The 16,382-nt window shown below is 48.4% G+C and overlaps 1 protein-coding gene across 1 annotated transcript in view; it reads right to left on the bottom strand.

Moving 5' to 3' along the window:
- Positions 1 to 4,416: 4,416 nt before the first annotated feature.
- The window catches only part of LOC125946939 (epoxide hydrolase 4-like), a 64,374-nt gene continuing 52,408 nt past the window's right edge, over positions 4,417 to 16,382 (bottom strand). The window contains exons 4-6 of the mRNA XM_049671143.1: positions 15,923 to 16,100; positions 6,501 to 6,637; positions 4,417 to 4,842 (exon numbers count right to left, since the gene is read on the bottom strand). Coding sequence (XP_049527100.1) covers positions 4,613 to 4,842; positions 6,501 to 6,637; positions 15,923 to 16,100 — 545 coding nt within the window. The 3' untranslated portion in view covers positions 4,417 to 4,612. The remainder of the gene's footprint in view (positions 4,843 to 6,500; positions 6,638 to 15,922; positions 16,101 to 16,382) is intronic.

Raw genomic sequence — 16,382 nt, 5'->3', positions numbered from 1 at the left:
GGTAAGAAAGTAAAAGCTGATATGATTTTTTTCCAGAGTGGACAACTGCCACCGTTGAGGTTGCTCCTGAAATGCGCGCGAAATGTTCATTGAAGACTGTGGCTGTCTGAGCAAGATCACCTGGAAAAGCATCGGCTAGCTTTGAATTGGCACTTTCTTGACCGCGTACGTGGTATATCAGTGAGCGTGTCTTCGCCGGTTTCGAACAAATAATGAAACTGACGTTGAAAGTAGCGTCATTTTGGGCATCGGATAAGGGCAACGACTTCATTCCTTGCAATTCTGTAGCTAGCGCGAACCTCAGCATTGCTTGGAGTTCGTTTAAACCGTTCCCACTGCAAATCTCGGTGAACGATTGCATTCATGATTTCCACGGCCAGCCTGTTGTGATTTCTTCTCTGTTTAGTAATAACAATCCCAGTACAGGCTTCTTGAAAAGTGCGTATTTGTGAAGAAAATTGTTCACAAATCAACACTGGCGCCCGGAAACAATCAGCGACGACCAATCAAATTTTCCAGTCACCTAGTCCAATTTGCGTTGATCAACAAAGGCAACGCGCGTTCGTTTATCTGAGTTATTTACTTTCCCACCGCGCGGTGCGCTAAAAAGGCGCCTTAAGCTAATATATCAACTGCAAGGCAAAATGTCTTTATATTATCGCTTTGGTGCCAATAGAGACACGCTGAAGATAGTGCATGAAGGCGGGGCACGTGTTCGGTTTTAAATTGCGGAAATCAACGTATTACGTTGATATCCGCAATTAGACAAAGATATTACGTTGATTTTATTACAGCGCGTTTATGTAGCGCTACAATCAAATGTGATTCTATTTCACCCGTCGCGGTAGCCGGATAGTTAAGGCGTTGCGCTGCTTAGCTCCAGGTCGTGGGTTCGATCCCGGCCGCGGCGGCCACAATTAGATGGAGGCGAAAGGCAAAAATTCCGCCACAAGCGATCTCACAATTACTGTCGACGATAATGCGCCAGCATTGAATCAGTATAGCCACGCACCGTATTGCCACCGTCGGAACGACTTATGTACGAGGCGTGTACTGCAGCGGGCTTCCTCTTTCGCGCTTCTCTAGGAACACTCGGCGCCATCTAACGCCGCCACCGCGAAGTCTGCGCGTCGCCTCTGAAATGAATGGCGCACCGGTGCGTGCTAACGCCTAGAAACGCGTCATGCGGCAACCGGGCTCCTGTCTCACGCTTCTTTCTGGACTCGCTGCGCCATCTAGGGGCACTGCCGAGAAGTGCGCGCATGGCCTCCGAGACTAAAGCCCCTCCATACGCGTTTTCGCCGACCAGGTTAAGTACGGCCAACCTACCTCCTCCTCCACGCTCCTCCCTCACTCACCCCTCAGTTTCAGGCGTCAAGCGGAACTTACGTAGTCCCAACTTCCGTTTTAACGGAAGCGACGTCACTGCTGTGTAGAAGTTCGAGCGTGCAACAGGCGAAAATTCAGGAACCGGAAATCCCGGAAGTATAAAAACCGGAAACGGAAACCCCGGCAGCGGAAACTGTGGAAGTGGAACTGGTTTGAGCGACGAATCAGGGAACAGCGGCGCACACGAAAGTTGGCGCTACTTAAAAAAGCGGCGGTGGCGCGTGGATGGAGGTGCTTTCCAGACGAGAAGGGTGGCGCACCGGTGCCTGCGAATGCTGATAACTGTTCCCTCACTTGCCGCACACTCAGTCGCACATACTTGTGACCCAAGTTGGCGACAGGTTCATTGAAGAGCGGCGCATACCCAGTGCATATGTGAAGCAGCCTTCTAAAGCATCGGGTGACTGTCCTCGATGAACCCTTGTGATGTGGATTCGAGTGGACGTATTGTCACTCGTATAGCACAGCATATTTTTCTGTGTGAATCCTCTGCGAACGAGAAAAGCAACGGTTCAGGATACCCTGCAGCACGAAGTCGCTCGGCTTGTGCCTTGAGGCTGTCTGTTATCCTGTGGTGGAACGACTTGTTCAGCGTGCCCTGGAATACCGAGAGAACGATGCCCCTTAACCAGCTTGCTGTGCGCCGACTCATATGGTAACAGCGGTTTCAGTGCTGAGGGTGCGTATTACCACATGTGTCGCTACGAGCAAGGAATATCTTCGGTCCCAAAATTTGATAGAGCTCCCCTGCGGTAACTCCTGAGTTAAACAAGGGAGACAGGCACTCTTGAAACACTGACAACGTATGCTCTATTTTATACCTATGGTTGCTTAGATGGTTGCACATTAGCACCACATAGTCATCCACAAATCTGAAGACCTTAACTCAGACCTCAAACTATCGTACTATGTGCTGTCAAAGTGCGTCTGCAGTATCCTGTCCAGGTTGGCTAGAAAAGAATGCTCAGGTAAAGTGCAATGCCTGAGCCGATTGACACGCCTTCCTTCTGAATGCAAACGTTCTCGTTCCACTGAACAAAATTAGACGTCAAATGCTCAAAGAGGGAGTCCAGAAGCCCGCGCGTACGCACACCCGCTTCACTCTGGAAGTTAAGCCGTACCATAGGCAAGTGTTATAAACTTGGTTTGGACTTGTTCTTTCCTGCAGGAACGCACAAAAGGTATGTATCATTCCGTGCCATTGTGTCTGAAAAAGGCTCCTGGCACAAATCATTTGCGATGTTTCTGGAGGATAAGCTGAGGTTGTTAAAGTGAATGATCAAGCAAGGACTAGTTGACCTATCAGAGGAAAAGCGCCTCGATGCAAATTGATCATGGAACAAAGTTTGGAGACTTCGTGAGCTCGGTTGTCTACAGAATACCTCTCTCTTGCGGTGCATGTTACTTGGGGCAAACAGGCAGGCGCTTGAATGAAAACCTGCGCGAAGCTTTCTAATAATGCTAGAAAATGGGAGAGAACGGTTCTTGGATCTCCATTTCCGTGACTGTGGGTGCAAACCCGAGTTCGAGCGTTCCCGCATGGTAACTAGGCATAAGGACGAATGTACACGAATTATCGCTGAGTCTGGGCGCAGGGCGCGGGAAGATACTGTGTTAGCAGCCTTCTGTTGCACTGTCAGCAAAAAAAAAAACTAGAAAGCACAGGCACGCGTACCTGGATGGTTTCGTGGTATTGTTTTTCTATTTTGATTTCCGATTTTTTCTCTCTGTTTATACAAATTCTCTGTTTATACAAACCCTTGTGAGGTGGGTTCGTATCAGCTCAGAATCGGAGAAATTTAAGGAATGCTATTTGTCATTGTAGGGCGGTACATTCCCAGTGGCCCATACTTAATTACCCAAGTTGGCGTCAAATACGTCAATTGAAGAGCACCACAGACCTACTTACACATACTCAGTGTCCCAAGTGGGTAAGAGACTCATTGCAGAGAGGCATACCCAGTGCATGTGTGGTGCAGCCTTCTAAAGCATCGGGTTGCTGTCCTTGATAAAATATCGTGGCGTGGGTTCGAAGCCGCTCAGCAACAGGAAAACTTAGGGCGCATTATTTGTTATTGTAGGGTGGCAGGGTATCGGTCGCTCATACCTAATGCACAAGTTGGCGTCAGGTACGTTCATTGAAGAGCGGGAGGCACCTACTGCACATACCCAGTGAACCACGTTGGCGTCAAAGAGGTTCATGGAAGACCAGCAGAGACCGAGTGACCCATACCCAGTACAGCAAGTGGGCGTCAAAGAGTTCCTTCTAACGGCGATGGCTACCCAGTCCACATGTCGCGTGAAAGAGCTTCGTTGAAAAGAGGCACATATCTCCACACTGGCACATGGTGCCGCAAGTTAATCCGATGATTGGCTTCGAACCCTGTTACCTCACACAGCATCCCGGTTCGCTAAACAGTCGACCATAGACTACCCAGTGACACAGATAGGTGGAAAAACGGTTACAACCAGACATAAATATAAACAAAGAAAGAAAGGGAAAGAAAGATAGATAGATAAATAGATAGACAGATAGATAGATAGATAGCTGCCCGGAAAGTACGTGAAAAATCATAATGCTAACGCAGTAAAACGCACGTGTGCTTACATTCAGGTGCTTGGTAAAGAACCACAGATGGTCATAATTAGGCCCCAGTCCCCCCCTATGGTGTGAGCCATAATATATTGTGGTTGTCGCACGTAATACGCCCCGAATACAATTTAAATCTTGCTTTCATTTCGAGATATTACACCATTCCATGCAGTCGCATGGCATTTTACGAGCCAGACGTAGGACACCGGTAAATGAAGCAGTGTTTACCGCCCTAAACACACATGACCGTAAATGAGGTGCTTAGCAGGAAGAAAAAAAGGATAATAAACATGTAGTTCAGACACTCATTGATGGCACGTTCACTGCGTGTAGCCTAGTTTATCGGCTATCTTTGCGCATTACATAAATATCGTGCGTTTCACGAAGTTACTTTTATTTCTCTATTGTGGGGTCATTCGTAGGTGTACATCATAAAGTGGTCCTTTTTATCTCTCATTTGTTTGGGAAGTCTGGCATTACGGGGAAGCCACGGAAACAATTTCGACAACCATCCACGGCGAGATGGAAAGCTGGCTTCTTGACATGTTCCCTGCTTGTGCTCTGGTGTCGCTTCTTCTGTCACTGTGGTGCCTGTCGTGGTATTACTTGCAAATTTACGAATTTGCTCAGTTACCTGCGTGGAACATTCTCTGGGTAGCCTGGCCCGCGCCTCTGTAGTACACGACTTTTGACGTTTTCAACCACTCCTGGTTTACTTGGCAATTGGAGACATAATGAATGCATCTTCTCTGCCCAAAGAATCAGAGTGGAAACGTTAATCGTTTGGTACGGCAGTTTCCGTAGTTGATTACTGTCGTTGTTGAAGGCTCGGTAGTAGCTTATGGCACCGGTCAGCGCACCTTGATTGAGAAGAGGAAGAAAAAGAAACTTGCTAAGTTTCAAGGAAGACGCAAATAATATCGTATGTAAAGTGTGAAAATATTTATCACGGATGCCTAGTTTATTACAGTTTGTTGAGCCGGTCAGTGAAACTGCGCTGATGATCTTAAGAATGCACGCCCGTATAATGGGAACGAAGGCTATTTGAGTGTGTAGTATCCGTATGAAGAAAACATGCAACAGGCGATTCTTAGGTAATAGTAATGATCATTTTCACCTCCGTATCTGTCGTACTCGTTTATTCATCCAGACTGGTGCAAGCCCGCCACCTCAGTCGTTTGCAGAACAAGATACGAAGTAAAAACGAGATATAAAATAAAAATATACTGCAGAACTGTAGCTTTTGGGGCCACTCATATTTCGATTATTTTACGATTGTCAATCTATGAAACTCCAGAGAGCACGAAACTTAAGGAACAGTAAAGTTATGTGGTCGCAAGATTTTAGACGAAAGATTACACGAATACTTCGTTAGTTACAAATTAAATTCTGCATAGCGCGAGTACCTCATTTCCATAAGCAGAGCCGGATGACATTTCGAGGTTGACGAGGCTGGGTTTTTTGATATTTGCTTGGTACGTTAGGTGCCTACAAGTGCTCGTAATATGACCACCGATTTTAATTAAAATTAGGTTTCATCATATCTGTTATTAACGCCGTATAGCGAGATTAAAACTGCATCATCCTTGAATTGTAAGCGAGATACAGTGTCGGTGTAACCAAGGGTAGCGCCGGACCGAAGAAGACGAATTGACGTGTAGAGGTGGAATTTGGTCTCACCAGCCATCTTGTTTATGTATCGTTGCCTCTCTTCTTATATAGTAAATACAATTGTATATGTGACTTCGGAAACGTAACAATATTTCGTCTTAGTATCCAGCCTTAATGTCAGAGCTCGACACAGTGCTTCGGATCCTGTTCTGGCGAAAGACGAAAAGTTCGTACTCAGTGTTTTCTACTTAGCATAATAACATAATAAATATAAGGATGCTTGCAGTCGTGTTTATCTTTAATATTGAGGAATGGGTTCGTTAAACATCCTTTTTCTTTAGCGAGGCAAACGCAGAAGGAGTGAGATGTTGCCAGGGATCATATTTTAAAAAAGGCAATTGTGTTCAAGGAGGACCTATTATAAACTGTAATAAGGAGCTTACGGTAATCTCTTGAGGCTGGATTCTGGCAAAAGCACCCGAGTGTATACCACAAAGGAGCGGTAACTGGACTGGCGGGACGCGTTAGCAACCAGTACTTTTCTGCTTGTTCGAAAATGCACAAAAGAAATTGTGCATGCGTGTGCCTAATGGCTGGCCTCTATGGGCAGTCGCGCGTCATGTAACATCATCGCTGGCGTTACATAAAGCAGAAAAAGCGGTGGCTTCAAAGGCCCTGGAGAGAGCAAGTGACGTATTATTCGAGGTTGTAGTGTTCCCGCTATGTGTTGCGGAATAATATTCGGCTCGCATGTTCAACGTAGCATGGAATATTCATAAGAGTGTTTTGTCACTGTTTTCGATCAGGGTTTTAGTGCCCCTTGAGTTTTCGTCTATGATGTGGCACAATGTACCAGAGTATTCTTCCATGTTTTCGCATACAACGATCCTAGGCAAAATATACATACCATCCCTCGAAAACATGTACTTGTGAGCTTCTGTCTCGTTTTCAGTGAAACCTCTGTGCACTTTATCAAAGAAGTGGAAATCCCACATTATCAAATACTGCTCGGTAACAACGGGGTGTCGAAATGGAAGTTGGTACCTGCAATAAGAATATGAAGTGGTTACATAGTACAGGCTCTACCACTGGCTGTACGTCAACCAGTGATACTTCCCGGGTTAGATTTTGTACGCATACATAAGTATACCCAATGATGTTAACGGGAACAGTCGCCGCCGTAGCACACTTGGTAGTACACCGAGCGCGTAATGCAGAGGTTGTGAGTTTGTCTGCCACCGTGGCAAGTTTCTTTTCGGCCAACTAATTTCGCTTTAGCTTATTGCTACATTTCAAATAAAACGATATATACGTTCCCCTATACTCCCCTTGGCCTCATTATCTGTGGGCTTCGTGTGGTTGTGACTAACAAAAATCGTGCCCCTTGATCCCCTTCTTGTTAGGCATTACCTCTGACACGGCCGCTGGGTAAAAAAAATAATTACACCATCTTCCGTAGGGGAACCCTGAGTAGTATGCGAAGCAGCCATGGGGTCGACTCAAGGTAGTTTTATCAGCTGTATAAACTTGGACATGCAGCAGCACTAGCAACGCGCAGAACTGTTGTCGACGCCGTCGGCGTTTTGCCCGCGTTCGCACCTAACGCGCGCGGCGTTGGTGACTGTTCCCGCTGCCTCTGGGGCGCCTACCGTCGCGCCTCTAACCTAAGCTGCTTCGCATTATCGCGCGCGGAGCCGCAGGTGTTGCTATTCGTTGCGCAATCCGGAGAGGAGGGAGCGGAGAGGAGAGGAGGAATGCTGAGAGGAGAGGAGATGAGACAAGAGGAGGGGGAGGAGGGAGGAGAGGAGGGGGAGGAGAGGAGATGAGACAAGGAGAGGAGAGGATGGGCAGGAGCATGCGCATGCACAGTAGGGGTGTACGCCGCACGGCGGAGGGAGGGAGTGACATAGCCCGACCATAAGATGCTTCGCATCTAAAAAAGGTGCGGCCTGCCGCGTGCATCGAAACGGTGTGATCCGCCGCGGGGCCACACGTCGGGGGCTGTTCTCTGGCATCGGCATAGCAAATACGTCAGGAACGCGCTTGGAACGCCGTCGCGCGTGCAAGCCGACGGGTTCCATCGCCGATGACTAGCGCCGTTCGGCCCAGCCAAGCGGCCTACAATGCAACTACGGCTGTCACATTTGCCCCATTGCAACGCGCCCGACGCTGCAGGCCGCACCTTTTAGGGGCGAAGCTCCTTAGGGTGTGGGTCTGTCCCTATCTGTAGTAGTAGTAGTAGTCGTCGTAGTAGGTAGCCACGTCTACTTTTATGAAAAAAAAACTCCGACAGTTATGTCCGTAGCGCGGAATCGAACAGGGACCCCTCGCTTCCGAACGCGCGGCGCTAACCACTACGCCACGAAGCGCACATAGAAACACGCACACACGATGACAATAAATACCCAACATTAACGAAAGACTGCGCGTTTCTACCGCGTTGTGCTAGCGCGTTACGACCCGTGTAAGAAGCTGGTGTAAGACACTGTGTCCTCTCCGCCTTACCCCGTATTCATAAACGCTGATGGCATCGGCAAACGCGGTGCACGTTCCGGCATGTGTAAACGGCTGCGTAAGACGCTGTGGCCTCTCCCCCTTACTAGAGAGTACTGCACGTTTCTAACGCGTTTGTGCTAGCGTCCCCTTAAGCGGGAGATGGTGCAATTATAATGAACGGCGCTGTTATAAATAGGAATGACGTCACATATGGCGCGTGTCATTGGGAAGTCAATCGTTCGATTTAGTGCGGCGAGACTGGGCGAATTACACGGAAGATTCACGGTTTACCGATGATTCCCTCCGGAGCTTCGCCCACTCATATCATTCACCCCGTGGATATGCGGTGTTTTTTTTTTTTATCCAGCGGCCGTGCCTCCGAGGTCACCTGCCAAACGTCGGCTTTAAACGATCTACCGCTCCGAAATCGCTCAGTTGCATGTCCTAAAGGGCCCCTAAACCACCCAGAGGTCGAAATTTAGTTTTGGTGCAGTTGTGCACGAGTCTACAACGAACGCGTAGCCGTGAGAATTTTTCGATATGATGCGTTATAGCGGAGTTACACGCGTTTTGATGATCGAACGAGGCTCTCGCTGTGTTTCGCTCTTTCTGTCGCTACTCTTCTCGTCGGCTGGTCACTCCTCCTTGCCGAGTACTCCTCCAAATGTCACGTGACATACTTCATCGCCAACGCGTTCTCAAAACACTGTCCACTTCCGGTTAAGTCACGTCCACGCTAGCGGTACAGTGGCTAGAATAGAGGAAGTGTGATTACCGCCCGGCGGCTCCTATGGCAACCACCGTCGCCGCTTGTGATGCATCCGCCAGGGGGCGCTCGCACTCGTTTATACGTCAAGCTGCGCGCCGATACGAATTGGTTCGCGAGTTTCTCCCGCTTTCTGTTGGAAATTATCGTGCGAAGTAATGTTTCGTGCGGTGCCGACAAGTGCTCAGGGATGAGCCGCCGTCAAAGTCGCTGTTTTGTGCCTGATGCACGACTGGTTACAAATCGTGCAAAAAGAAGTCGCTCTTCGGGTACCGTAGACGAGGAGACGTACAGAAAGGGGCAGCGCAACATACCTCGGGTGGACGAGCCACTCGAACGAAATGCCGCTTTGTGCGAACTGCATTTCGATCCGCAGTTTGTATCGCGTCACTTTGAACACATCATCAGTGGGTAAGATGGTGCGCCTGGAAGGAGCAGGCCATTGCTACAGCCGGATGCGATACTGACGATCTTTCCAAACGTCCCCAAGTACATCTCCAAGCCAGTGCCTAAGAAAAGTAATCTGAAAGAAATGTTGGACCCACAGTTTGCACCTCCACAAAAAAGAAATAACGAATCGACGTGGCCTCACCCGAACATCGGATGAAGCACCCACGCTTGCCGCCAACTCTGGATTACCAAAATGTGATCGTGCCTTCCAATCAGTGGGTAAGCACGTTTTTTTCTGAAACTTCCCTTTTTGTCGCATATAGCGTCTGCATACTGGGGCCAATCATGAGCTTGCTTCACGCCCAAAAGCTTGTGCTGTTTCGTTGCGGGGACAGCATGATCGAGCACTAAGTGTTTGTACGTGGTGTCGAGCTCTCACTTGATGAGCACTGCGATCCTCCATACCTCCTAGGCTGTTGACAGCATGTAGCTCTGTTCTGACGCTGGGCGGTCGGTGGAGTTCCCTCTTGCGCGCAGCTCCAACATGACAAGCTGGTATGAAGCCTCTACCCCACGAAGTGCAAGGGACTTGTAAGTGGCCCTGAGAAGTGCTGCATCGCCTCCAAGTACCACAGAAGGCTATTGCTCAACCAGAGGTGTCGACCTAGGCAGCTATAAAGCGTAAGGAAATTACGCCAGGAAGCTATAGGCAAGGACCCAAGCTACGGTGCGCCGCCTAAGAGCCAAAGCGAAAAGCTTGGACAGGCTCTCGCGCAGCAAAACAGGCAAATCACGCGATTGAAGAAAGTGCACTGCAGAAAAAGATCGAGAAGCTCCCACCCAAACAGAAGGCAGCACTCAATGCAGTGCTTTGAATCTTCAAAATGATCAATAATTGCACCATATTTTGCTTATAACATACCAGTTTCAAAAATCTTTGCAAACGTGAAATATGAGCGAGCCAAGGCAACTTTATGTAACCTAAATCATAGGTGCATGCCAATTAAGGGCAGTACAATATTAAGTGAAATCCGATTGCATCTTTCTTTAACGAACAACTCGGACTCAATTCATCTTTGCAAGCAGAACAGTTTGTTTTCGTTCAAGCGTGCGTTTAGAACAGTAATTTGGCGCGTAAAATGAGACCGCAGTGAAGCAAAACTCGAGGCGTGTCCGCGCGGCATCCGAGGTCAACAAGCAAGACGGCCTAGATCTCGCTAGCAAATGACGTGTTGTACGGGAATTTATCGCATATGTCGCTATAATGTTGCTGCGATCTTCGCGAACACGAGTGGCTGAGCAAGATGTGCAATTTGAGGTAAAGAAAAGGAAATTCGCATCGCGAATCGGGGCGCTTATCCGGCTAGTCGATCGTCGGGCCTCGTCGGGCGACGTGAATACAAGCGTCAGCGCCGCCTTGCGGCTGCATCTGAAACGCGCACGCAAGCGGCGGGGCCTTCGTCACACTTCCCTATTCTAGCCACTGTACTAGCGGCAAATACCGACGGCGAACCGGCCTCCAGTGTCGTAGAACGTCTGCCGTGCGAGAGGTGTCAAAAGTCGACGGCAGTTCGGCCGGCGCACCGCCCGCAGCACTCGACGGGCCAATCGACGAGCGCGAAGCTGCGCGCCTCCGCCACCGGCGACGAAACATCGGCTGCAGCTTCTGTTCAAAGCAAAATAGTGTCCGATAGATAAGCGATGTATAAATTGTACACTTTATGAAAAACGTATCCACTGTCAAAATGTTAAACACGAACGAGAGCTCCGATACTTGTCGAGCTCAGCTGCAGTGCACGGCTATAACGACGGGAGATGACAGGCTCGGTTGTGCTCGCATCGCAGCCGATGGGGCGGCTAATATCAGCGTATTTCTTCTTTGTGTACAATTATTGCGAAGCGATAACAACGATAAGAAAATATGCGGCTTGTGAGCGTCGGCAATTCATTCCGAAGTGCCGTCCGCTTTAGCTTTGAAGTGAACCGGAAAAACCTGGCGACGATATCGGCGCCGTCGAGCGCAACGTTACTAGACTAGCTTCTCTAGTAACGTTGGTCGAGCGATCAGCGGTGGTGAGGCTGCCGCAGAAATGGGTCCTGGTGTCATCCTATCATACGGCAAGGAAATCTCGCCGTTCGCGATCAAAACCACCGTCGAACGGCGGCCCGCGAATGGCAAACGGCGTGCGGTGAGTTACCGTGCCGGTAACGCGGACGGGCCTTAGCCGCGACTCAGCGCTTCTCGGCTACCCGCTGTTGCTGCCGTGCCAGCCCGTGTTCATGCGAAGCGTGCCGCTGTGGACCCGGTGTTGCGCGCACGTGTAGAAAGGCCGACACCGTCGGACTCTGTTCGCGCAGCTAATCAGACAGCTAAGCACGACTGTGTTGAAACGTGACCAATTTGGCACTTGTGTCGGGCTGTAATTACCGATTCGCAAGTGCATACAAGCGAGCAACACGACGAGGAATAGCAGGGGTTGCGCGTACCTGCTAGCAGATTAACTGGAAGTGGTAGGTTCTTGTTCGACCAATGGCCATCGTCACCGCCGTTGACATCACCAGATGCACCCTGCTGACATCGGGACCCGCTGGGGATACCGGAAGGCCAGGGAAGGACGGCATTTTTTTTGAGGCGCGCCCGCGGCACGTAGCGCTGCAGCGCTTGGTATCGTTGATTGTGACGGCATTCTTAACTGGATGCGCGTGTTTACTTGAAATGTTAAAATATTTCAGGTGGTTGAGGGGCCCTTTAACAATACGAAAATATTCAAACCTTACAAAAAAGTAATCGAATAATGTCCCAGTTGATTCGGCCCTCGTATCAAATAGTCACTCTTTGAAAATCTACAAGCTTTACGAATATTTTCGAATAGTTCAAGTCGTTGACTGTGCACAATCATATGTTAAAAAATTCATTAAAATGTGACACTTTCATCCCCCTTCACAGAGAGCATTAAGGAACTCTGGTGCTTTTGTAGAGCTCTCTGCGTCTCTTAGGGAGCCATTTTCGGCTCAACCACAAATGATCCCAGTAAAATATTCTTTATGAGTGGGACCCGGCAGTGGGTGCCACTGCCGGGCACGGTGTAAGAAGATAGGTGTTCCGACGGCGCGCCCGCGCTGGGGCCAGAGAGCGGCCACTTCGTGTGACCGGAAGTGAGCGCCGCCGCTATAGGGGCAGCAGGTGTTGAGGAGGCCTTGGAGAAGCGGCGCCACAGTGGATAATTTACGACCTCCGTCAGCATTTAAACACCCATACCCAAAGATATGCAATTTTTCGTTATTTAGACGCCAAATCCTGAGCAGGTAGAAGGTTTCATGCCACTTACAGTCAAAATACCGTCATTTCGACACGAGAGACGCGTCGTCTGCTCGAGCAGACGGCACGCTGCACTTACCACTGATCGCCGCGTCGGAGTCAATCGGAATGTCGGCTGAAATATAAAGGGACGTTCCTCCAACCAAGTAGAGTCGTTTTAAGCAAGCGAACGACATATATCATCCAAATAAAGCAATTCTGCCGCGCGTGCCCATAAAAGCGCCTGCAAAGCGAGCGAAAAAGTGGCCCCCAGAATAGGTGCTGCCCCTTGCGGCAGCGGCGTGCGTAGAGTCACACTAAGTGGCCGCGCCTCGCGCCGCCGTCGGATCACCTTCCTTTTTACACGTGCTGCCGGGTGCCGCAGATGACACGCATTTCTGGCGTAGTCGTGAAGGTATACACAGGTGGTAACGGGCTCACAAAGCTGCTTAATACATACGCGTATGCCTAGCGAGACACTGCGCTGCTGTGCCGCCTACGACCGGTGTAGCTTTTGCACATTCATGCTCCTTCCTCATCGGAATTGATGACTACCCCATATGCGACCACGGTCGACACCCGTGAGCAGACCATCCGTGAGGTGACTGCCTTTACCACTACACCGCTTTGACATCCAACGCCGACCTCTTCGAAGCGCGCTCAGCCAAGTGGACGGTCGATTGTTATAGAGGCAGAGAACCTGGGCGCTTGTCCTCGCCGATCACCTACCTTGAAAGCTATGCACGCTTTCATGACTTTGTAACATCAACGGACCTGGAAGACTCTTGGCTATGACACCGTGTGCCTGAACTCTGGCATGTGCCACGTCCTCGCACTAACTATGCCTTTCAAATGTTTATCATCGCTTATCACGCCTGTTAAACACATTCATACGCAATAACATCGATGTCACTCCTGCCCGTTTCGCGGTTGTTTGAGTTTTTCAGTGATATTTAAAATGATCGATTTTTTTTCACGCTTTTGTTTCTCACGTGTAAAACGGCGATTTGCTTGGCTTTTTTTTCGTTTGTAGTGTTCATTTTTATGGCATTTTTTTGCTGGCAAATAGTTCAAGCCAACATTTTATTGCATTCAAATGTATTGTTTTTGTTGTCGGTCCTTAATTAGTGCCTGTGCCTGCCGCTGCTGCCCTCAGACCGGGTTTTAAGGCCCGTGAAGTTGCCGTGTGCAACGTTTTAAAGCGAAGCTTTGTACCTCTACCAGCCGAGGGTTCGGTCGTGTCCGTCGTTGTAAGCAAAAACGATCCCGACGAACCGCTAACAATTGCAGGTATAGCAGTATAGCTTACTTGAATTCAGGCATTCAGCGTACAACTAAGCACTCGTTTTCGCAAGAAAAACCACAAAAACAAGCTTCAAAGTGATGAGCCAACATGATGGATGATAAGGGCTGCGGGCAAACAACGGAAACAGGCTCGGCACGGTCCGTAAGATTAGATTGCAGCTGTTGCAAAGCTTATGCAGCTGCTTGAAAGAGGGTTGACGTCATTCGAAACCCTTCCAGCCTAGTAACTTCTTCGGTTCATTTCTAGACTACCCCACTATGGGTAGACCACGGAAAGTAAGGACGGCAGAAGAAGCGTGAAAAATCAAGAGCGCCGCAGTCACCGTGAGGGTGGCGTAAAAAGCTTCGCTTTCCAACCACCTTCACAGGGTGGATTGGCGGGCAATTTTTCCGTAAATCCCCCATAAATTGTATGTTATGAAAATAAAGGCAAATTCAAATACTACTACGCTGTGCGTGAACTTTCTCGTTGGGTCTTCTTTTTGATTTCAATCCCTCTTCCCCTTTCGCCCATGCAGAGTAGCCAAACAGACGTCCGTCTGGCCTTACTTTGTTTCGGTTGTCAGCCGGCATTTTTTTTGTTCCTCTCTCTATCACAGTGTAGTGTTTTATTTGCACATTTCTTTAAATGTATAACCGCTGCAGCGGGTCAGTGACAACTGCGCCCTGCTGCGCAGCAAGAGGATATGGCTCCTTGCCGCGCTAGCGCCTATAGACGCTGGATGCAAAACCGCTGGTTCTTCCGATGTGGCGACTACCTACGCTAAAGGAACGGACACTTTTCTAGAAGTGTTTGTGTCAGCGTTATTTGTAAGCTGTCGCACATAGAAAGGAATCGGTGCTTGCGCAACAGCTGCGGTTGCGTGAAGCACTCAGCAGGGTGCATGAGGAGTGCGAGAGGTTATGATTGGAAACAGTTAAAGGGCGTCTTTAGTGGGCGAACCCTCCGATGCTATAAAAATTGACCCATCGGGCAATGCGGCGTCCTTGTGTTTGAGAACATGCTTTTGGTTAGTCTGGGTTTTGTATATCATTTTCCGAATTCAGCGGCAGCTGCAAACCGCCCAGCTTAGCCACTACAAGAAGAAAGGACTGAAAAGTGTATAATTTTGCAAGGCGTAGCTCTGAGCTTCACTAACGAGAAGAGCAGCCAGGTTAAGTTGTGCGTGCCAGCGTTCGTGCTCTTCCAAAAAAGTAGCTCACAACCTTTGGTACCTTCTCGGTGAAGCGGCTACCGGTGAGGCGATACGGCCACATGGGTTTATCTTTAGTTAAGTTAATGTTTTAACTGCGCACAAATTCGCTACAGGTGTCTGTTGGCTGTAACTTCTTTGCAGATTTTATGCCACACTCGTGGAAATTGCTTATTATCTCCGAACTTTCTTGGCAAATATAAATCTAAAATTGTATATTAAATGTCTGATGCGGATATTATTTGCTTTGTGTCCATTTTAATTAATCGGTTTTTGCACTATCCCTGGAGAAGTTGTAGAATATGGAATACACTTGAGAAAAAAAAGAGAAGATGCGGATTACTCAGCTGATATCACCAATGTAAAACATAATGCGACATGCGGATCCTGCCTATGTGTTCCACAACTGTTGAATATGCATGGTTAACTTTGCTGAAATCTGATAGGGCTGATCGCTACTTATTCACTTGAGGCATGAATTCGCTCTTAATGCTGAAGACTTTATTTTAGAGCATATCTCACATCTTCATCACTCAATAGAAGTAGAAGCAGAACACTTTAATTGAGCGGTACGAGGGTCAGTGGGTGTATGGATTGCGCTTGCATTGAAGGGTTTTGTCAGGATTAGGGTAACTTATGGTATCAGCTGGACTCACTTCTATAGAGCAATGAAAGAAGATACGACTCTGTAAGACCCCGTGCTAAGCGTAAGATCTTGCTTTGAAGAATCACCTCCTCTCAGGTTCCACGATAATAAATGTATCCAACTGCCAGTAATAAGGTTTTCTACCTCGCACTCAAGTGTAGTGTAGGCACCGGCATAGAAATGAACAAAAAGGTGCGTTCTGCAAGTGAAAATTGAAAAAAGAGAACCGGCGTACCAGGACATTCTCATTTGCCTCACGCTTCGAAAGAGTTGTTTTGCAAATGCCATTGGGTGCATGCCGTTGATGATCACCATCCCGTCTATGAAAGTTTCGTATAACGTCGCAAAGCAGAAGCTGATCATGCCTCCCCAGTCGTGACCAACCAGAAACACCTTCCTGCTGTGGTTGTTGTCTGCATGTAAAAAAAAACATAGTCTTTATAGTTGCACACTCTTACGAAGATTATTACAGTATTTCTCTTAAGCTTACCTGGGGTTTTTCGTCCTGAATCTAAGACATCAAGTAATTCACAGGAAAGGCACAGGTAAAGTAAAGGACACTTTCTTGGAAGAAAGTGCTCACTTCCGATGCCACAAAATGCTATGCTCGGCAATCAGCACCGTTTCGTTTTAGGTAGTGGTACTTGTTTAAAAAATACTTCTCGCTTGTGAACATTCCCCTTCATTCCCAAAAA

This window comes from Dermacentor silvarum, chromosome 7, assembly GCF_013339745.2.
Source record: "Dermacentor silvarum isolate Dsil-2018 chromosome 7, BIME_Dsil_1.4, whole genome shotgun sequence".
Classification (NCBI taxonomy): domain Eukaryota; kingdom Metazoa; phylum Arthropoda; class Arachnida; order Ixodida; family Ixodidae; genus Dermacentor; species Dermacentor silvarum.
The sequence above is the reverse complement of the archived record's forward strand: the minus strand, read 5'-3'. Positions and strand labels throughout refer to the sequence as shown.